Source organism: Ochotona curzoniae, unplaced genomic scaffold (assembly GCF_017591425.1).
Source record: "Ochotona curzoniae isolate NIBS_2020 unplaced genomic scaffold, NIBS_Ocur_1.0 contig_2688, whole genome shotgun sequence".
Taxonomy (NCBI): Eukaryota; Metazoa; Chordata; class Mammalia; order Lagomorpha; family Ochotonidae; genus Ochotona; species Ochotona curzoniae.
The window spans coordinates 16,295,259-16,302,816 of NW_024465553.1; the positions used below are offsets into that span (position 1 = coordinate 16,295,259).

Genomic DNA, 7,558 nt, shown 5'->3' on the forward strand with positions numbered 1-7,558 from the left:
TTCTATACCTAGTACAGGCCAAGAAGCCAGGTAACTCAGGTTTCCTGTTGTCTGGGATCTCACTGTCTAGTGGGAAAACATATGTAAAAAGACAATTAGAGGCACAGTAACCTAGCAGCTAAAGTCCTCACCTTGGATACACAAGCATCTGATATGAGCACTGGTTCTAATCCCAGCCACCCCACTTCCCTTCCAGCTCCCTGCATCTGGCCTGGGAAAGCAGTCAAGAACAGCCCAAAGCCTTAGGACCCTGCACCCGTGTGGGAGACCCGGAGGAGTCTCCTGGCTCCTGGTTTCAGATCGGCGCAACTCCGGCTCTTATGGGAGCTAACCATCTCGGGGAGTGAACCATCAGACGGAAGATCTTCCTATCTGTCTCTGCTCCTCTCTAGAATAGAATGGGTTATGTTCTCTAGTAAGTACCATGAGAACTGACTTCTCCTGAGTCAGCCAGGAGAAGCGAAGGCAGGGCTACATCAGGGAAGGACTCTTGAAAAGCAGAGATTTCTTCTTCTCAACTGGACGGAGGTTGAACTGCCACAAACAGTGCCCTGGAATGAAAAAGCACTGCTCGCCAGGACTTCCCCGACCTCCTCAAAGAACACAGAGAGTTGCCCATAATTTCTGGCTGCTCGAAGGAGTTTCAAGGCTGGCAATGCCAGGAGATAACCCTCTTCCTTTCTGAAAACTGCAAACAGCGTCGGTGGCCACTGAGAGCAAAGGTCCAGCCCTACATCATCAGGATGCTGCCCTGGCACTTACCCAGGAAATTTAAAAAACTGAATTTCTGCTGAATTCTAAAACATCCCAGTCCCCTGCTGATTCAGCTCCCAGAAAAAAAAAAAAATGGTCTTTCCCAAGCAGATGAAGAAACACAGAGAAACTAGCCTGCCATCCAAACAAAATCATTCCTTTTGTCACTTCCTGCAAAGGAAGGGCAATCCCAGATCCAGAGCAGAGGAAAAGCCAGCCATCGGAGAAGGAATTTGGAATTCCAAATCTTCATGCGCTAAGGAATCATTAACTGAAGAAGCGCTACCTCACTTCTGCCTCACCCACCTCTGCATTCGGAGCTGAGGAAAGATTCTTGTTGCCGAAGGGATCCTGAACCTGAGATGGCTCCAGCAGAGCTCGGCGCCCCATCTTCATCTTGGCCACCTGTAGGGACAGACGGAGGGCACTGCTGAACCTCAGTGACAGGCAGGTGAGCGTGGGTGGCACTTGGGACACCAGAAGGGAGGAGAGCAGGGGCACTCAGATCTATTCCTAGAAAACTTTCCAACCCTTCCAACAAAGTAACTGAAGTCAATCCTACTGGCCAGAAGAGGAAATTCGGAGGCGAACGGTCACACAGTTTTCTCTGACCATCACCAGGGGCTGCAACAGCCCAGTCACTTTCTCACCAAAAGGTAGTACAATCAGAAATTCTTCTAGACTGGACGAAGACTTCATGGCACAGATCGGAGAGGAGATGTGGGCAAAGGCTGCCGTGGCCCTCAGCAGGGTTTTAGCAGGGTCTAACTTCAGGACTGCTGCTTAGTGTGACAATCATCACGGCACAGGCTTTTGGAAACCATTCCGCAATTCCATGAGACGTGCATCCCACATTTGCTTTGACGCATGCGCTCACTGGGATTGTATTGGGGGAAATCTCCAAATTGCTGGGCATCACCTTTTGGAAGGCAGAGTCCTTCACAGCTCTGACTCACCAACCCAACCATGTGCAGGGGTGTTCCCAGGTCCTCCCAGGGATCAGGGTCTGTCACCCTAGCTGTGGTCTCCAGGGTCCAGGCTGTGTGGGGCCACCCAGGGTCATGCCACAAGGACACGGCTCTTTCTCTCAAGTTTTTCCCAGCACACACACGAACAAAACTAGTGGAAGCTGACATTCTTCTATTTATGCCTGTGTACTCCGTCTTTTAGAAACGGCACTAGCAGAAGCACTTCTCACTGCTGTTTAGCATGGGGATCATTTGATTCTGACAGGCAGGGACTGGGACTGACAGGGTGTCACAAACGCAGCAACAGAGGCCCAGGAGGTGACACAGTGGCAGACAAAGGAGCAAAGTCAGCCTCCGACTTCAAAAGCTGGGCTCGTCCCAAAACAGGTTGCCAAAGATCCTGCTTTCAGGTGTTCTAAGAGCCATTGCATCAGTAAGCAGGAGCCGCCAGGGAGCAGCCCAGGGCCTGCTGTGGCATTCAGACTGACCGTAGTCAACGGGTGGCAGTAACGATGGGAACCACCTTGCTGATAACTCTCACATCTTCCCTCCAGGTACATAATTCCACACCTGCCTTTCTCCATGTGTCACATGACATGTAGTGAGTGCAACGGTCTTGTCACCTGAACACCTGCCACCCTGATACCATGGATTCTAAGTGTATTTAAGTTCTTGTCGGGGTTTCCCCTCAACAAGACATAAAGCCACCTGAGTCAGGGGCTGTGGGATTCACTGCTCTATTCTTTGGTGCCTAGAATGTCTGCTACAAAGCAAGGGCTCTGTAAATACTTATTGGAAGAGGAACAGGGTAACTATTACACTGAAAGCCACAGGCCACGTGAGGTGGTTTTTCATCACCGGCTTTTTAGAATCTCTTCCTGTGGCGTTGAAGGTAGATCAGGTGCTAGAGCCGCTCGCCTCATCTCCTAACACATTGTGGTCGATGCCTTCCACTCTGCATACCAACAGCACTGTCCTGCCGTGTCCGCCATCCCTGGCAGAAGCAAACGAGCCAGAGCCCTCGCAGAACACCTAACCACTTCCCGTGCCACGTTGTGGATCTTGATAGTAAACTTGATGTCCTTAACAAGGACACCAAAGCCACACCCAGCTCCTGGGGACCTGCGGGCATTCCTTCCCAGCATCCCCAAACAGGATGGTTTTTAAGGAAAAGTCTCAGGAGGGATCCTGGGAAACAGGTTCCCGATTTATCCAAACGGGACGCCCCAGACCACCTCAGACCGGGCCGTTCTCCGAGAGCTTGGCCTTGGGGCTCCCCCTCCAAACATGGAAGGCGGGGGCAGGCCTTGTTTTCTACTTTTTGAGAAATTTTATATTAAACAAGCCCTCCGCCAGCGGCGGTCCCGGGGCGCGAGAGGCCGCCTCCTCTCCGGCCTCACCCCGCCAGCAGCCCGCCCGCTCAGGCCGCCAGAGCTGGGGCACCTCAGGGAAGCCGTGTCACTCCCCTCCACCCGCCCAGTCCTGGGCCCAGGGCTCCCGCAGCGGTCCTCACGGAGATGCCGGCGCCCCGGGGCCGCTCCTCATCGAAATCCAGCATATCCTCCATCGCGGCGGTCGCCTGGCGTCACTTCCTGGAAACCAAGCGGTCCAGACGCGTCCCTGACGACGGCTCCGCCCTCCCCAACCCTCCCAGCCATGCCAATACTTAAAGAGTCCGCAGCACAGTTTTGTGTTCTTTATGCACCCATAATACAGCCCACTTTGGCTGTCCCCGTGGTACAGTAAAAAAAAAAAAAGTGTCCTTAGGAACTGTCTGCATTGGTCGCTCCACTTAAATACAGTACCAGGCATCAGGGTAAGTGTCCTGAGCCTTCCCGATTGTGTAGCTCTTTGCAGATTCAAAGGGAAGAGGTAACTAGTGTGACAGTCTGTTTGGAAAGCAAAATGAGCTGAATAGTTCATTGACTGATGAGAACACAGTGCACAAGCGATCAGGTGTAATAAATGGTTTCTAATGAATCATAGAAGATACAATCTATGCAACCTCTTCCTTCAAGAAATTTACAAAGAGGCTGAACCAAAACACCAAACACCCGAGTCGACACAGGTGCAAACATGAGGCGTTCAATGAATCCCAGTGTCCCCACAAAGGGACAGCAGTGCCCCCACTCAGCAATCGAGGAGACTAAAGTGCCAAGGCTTGGCTGGAGGAATGCTCCCTAGCACTAAGGGACAGGCCAAGTGCTTTGCTGAGACCAGATCTTACTGGACTGTGTCCTCCCACACATCCTAGTGATGAACACAAAGGAGCCAGGAGGGTGCATCTCCTTTTTTTCTTTCTTTTTTTTTTTTTTTTAAGATGTATGTGTTTATTTGAAAGAGTAAGAAAGAGAGAGAATCTTCTGCTCACTGGTTCACTCCCCAAATGGCCAAACTGGATGGGGTGGGGCCAAGCAGAAACCAGGAGCCTGGAACACCATCCAGGTCTCCCACGGGGGTGGCAAAGGCCCAACCACTTGAGCCATCTTCCATTGCTTTCCCAAGTCTATTTCCAGGGACCTGGATAGGAAATGAAGCAGCTGGGACTCCAGCCCATGTCCTACAGGATACAGGTTCCACAGGCGTCGACTTAACTTGCTAAGTGCATTATCACACCAGTTCTGTGATTCTTTATGCAAGCTCCCCAAGCCCACACCACTGATGCCCTGGCCCGACAGGAGCTGGGCTCATGGCCCCAAAAGGGAACAATGTGCCCAAGACCATGCTAGGAATAAAGCCTCATGGCTCAGGAGTCAAAGCAACAAGTGGGGAGTAAGAGAAGGACCCCTAAAACAGAATTGCATTTCTTTTTCATTCCTTTTACAGCTTTGTTTTTTTAAAGAAAACCTTCCTTACTTCTGTTTGAAAGGCAGTTACAGAGAGAGACAGAGAGACAAAGAGAGAGCTTCCATCTGCAGGTTCATGCCTCGAATGGTCACAGTGGCTGTAGCTGGGCTGGTCTAAATCCACGAGTCAGGAACTTCTTCAGGGTCTCCTTCACGGGCGCAGGGTTCCAAGGACTTGAACCATCTTCTGCTGCTTTAGCGGTGAGATGGACTGGTAGTGGAGCAACTGGTGTTCCAACTGGCGCCCATATGGGATACTAGCACCGTAGGCAGAGACTTAGTGTGCTATGCCACAGCGCCAACCCCTTCAATAAATTATTGCACCCAACCATTCCTTCCACATGATTACTGGACCAAGTCACATACTTGCCATCAAATCTTGGCTCCTTAGTCTCCTCGATTGCTGAGTGGGGACACTACGGTCCTTTCGTGGGGACACTGTGATTCAATGAAATCCTCATGTTTGTGCCTGTGTCCACTCAGGTGTTTGATGTTTTGGTTCAGCCTCTTTGAGTGCTTCAGCACTCCCTGTGACAGCAAGAGCAGGTACCCTGGAGGCCAAAAATGTTGAATTCTCTCCCCACAGCTCTGCCACTAACCGCCTCCCTGCCGCCACCCGGGCAGCCCAGGCACAGCCCTCCCTCAAGCCTAGCAGGCTTCTTTTGTAACTACCTCTAGAGGTTGCCTCTAAGCGCCTTTGCTCATTAACTCTGCTTCTCAGAACATTCTGAAGAAACACCCACTGCCAAAAAGGCAAGATGGACGACCTAGAGGCTCCTGTGGACTTCTTGGTCTCATCTCTCAGGGCACCAGATGACGAAGAAGAGATGCAGCCGTCCTTAGGGGCCCACGAGGCTGTCAACACCTCTCCAAGTCCTCAGGGCTACTGTTGCGTCGACACCTGCTCACCCCGGACAGAGATAAGCCATTTTACGAAGCCCCTGGATCGCACTGCATGCCGAGACCACCGCTCTTGGGGGGTTAAAACTCAAATCACTATCCCTCTCCTTTTGCAAGACTTTGCTCAGAATTCTCTCCAAGGGCTTCCCTGGTCACCCTATTTTCATTTGCTACCTACATCCATCTAGCACCTGCCTTCCTGTTTTAATCTCTTGCCATCTCTTACAACTTTACCTTTACGATGCCATTTACACAAGAATTTCATGTATTATGGCCTTCCCCACCCCTGCAGGTGTCAGGGAGCCATCCATTGACTGTTGACTGAGGCACCCACAGAGCCTAGAATGGTACCTGATAGAGAGCAGTCATCACAATGACTTCCCAAATTTTGCAGGCAGGATAGCATAGCAGTCAGGTGCACAGATCAGAGCCCTGGACTTTCTAGCTGCCCATTCCAGCTCTGACACCTAATGGCTATTTTAGGCAAATTACTTTTAAGTTTTTGTTTCTTTTAAAAGATTTTATTTTTATTTGAAAGGCAGACTTAGAAGGAGACACACACACACACAAACAAAGTGAGAGATAGAGATCTTCCACCTGCTGGTTCATTCCCCAAATGGCCACAGTGTCAGAGGTGAGCTGACCCAAGCAAGAAACTAGAGCTTCTTCAGGGTCTCCCACGTGTCCCATGTAGGTCTTCCACATAGGCCCAAGCATTTGTATCATCTTTCACTGCTTTCCTTGTCCCTAAGCAGGGAGCTGGATTGGAAGTGGAGCAGCCAGGACTGGACCATTACCCATATGGGATGCCAGCGCTGCAGGTGGAAGATGGGCTCACTACACCATTGTGCCAACCCCTAGAACAAGTTACTCTTAAAGTGTCTTTGCCCAGGTTTCTTCAGTAGTTATGCAAATAGAAATAACTCCTATGCAAACTAGGGAACGTGTGTTAAATGTCAACTCTGCCACACATAAGCAATGTGGCCTCAAAAAAAAAAAAAAAACAGTAAAATGCTTGTCTCAGTTTCCTCGGCAGTCAAATGGCCCTGGTCTCTGGACCCCGAAGCTGGCTCTCTCTCTCTCTCTCTCTCTCTCTCTCTCTCTCCCCGTATATATCTTTGACCTTCAGGCTGGAAGGAGTCATGGGGAGTGCTCTGTTCCGCCAACCCGTAGCAGCGCGTGGGAAAAGACCTCCAAGCGCAGGCCGAGAAGCCCGAGCAAATTTCCCTTCACCCATCTGGGAAATGGGCTCGGACCAAACTGCTGACTTTGCGCTGGCGATTCCCCGAGGAACTTGGGGAAGGGAGGGCGGCTGCTCGCCTCCAGAGGACTTTGCAGTCGCAGTCTGCAGCCGGTCATCGCACTGGGGACTGGAGGCATCCTTGCGCGCGAGGCGAGGGGCCTGTCTCCCTGGCCAGCTCCCGCAAGCCTCTGGTGGCGTCCCCGCAGCCCTGCCAGCCTTCCCAGCCCCGGACCCTCGGAGTCATTGGCGCCCAGGCCTCGCCAGAGGGCACCCTCGATCTTCCGGAACGCACCACCATTTTTTATTTTTTATTTTTTATTTTTTTCCGCGCCCCTGGAGCGTCTCCAGAGCCGCCGACTCCAGGCTTGTCAATGAGGAGTCGGGGCCGGGATCGCCGCCCGTGCTCGGAGGCGTGGGGGCCCAGCTCCCTCCCCGGACCCCTGCCCGGCGTCCGGCCTGGCCCCTCGGTGGGGTGGGGTGGGATTGGGGGGTGGCCCGGGGGCCTGGGAGGGAGGAAACGCGGACGAGGAAAGCGCGGACTGACAGCTGGCCAGAGGGCGACGGGGATGGGGGAAGACTCTGGGAGGGAAGGGGGGGTTTGTTCTCCCGAGTAACTTTCCAGAAAAACAGCCAACGTGTAGCAGGAGTGACTCCAAGGGGTGGGGGGGCAGTTCAGTGACCACGTCGGACGCAAAGTATTTTTCAAACGGGCTCGTCTTATCCTGTGCCTGTTTAAAACATTAAAACTGTGCAGCGAGGGAGGCTGCGTGCGCTGGTCCCTCCCTCCGTCCCTCCCCCACCCCAGGACGGAGACGTCATGGGAGGGAGGTATAAAATTTCAGCAGAGA

At 52.4% G+C, this 7,558-nt stretch overlaps 1 protein-coding gene across 1 annotated transcript in view; it reads right to left on the reverse strand.

Annotated features, from left to right (window-relative positions):
• Positions 1–3,280, reverse strand: part of IFT43 (intraflagellar transport 43) — a 67,368-nt gene extending 64,088 nt beyond the window's left edge. The window contains exons 1-2 of the mRNA XM_040975591.1: positions 3,235–3,280; positions 1,060–1,158 (exon numbers count right to left, since the gene is read on the reverse strand). Of these exons, the coding sequence (XP_040831525.1) occupies positions 1,060–1,158; positions 3,235–3,279 (144 nt within the window). The 5' untranslated portion in view covers position 3,280. The remainder of the gene's footprint in view (positions 1–1,059; positions 1,159–3,234) is intronic.
• Between the last annotated feature and the right edge of the window lie 4,278 nt (positions 3,281–7,558).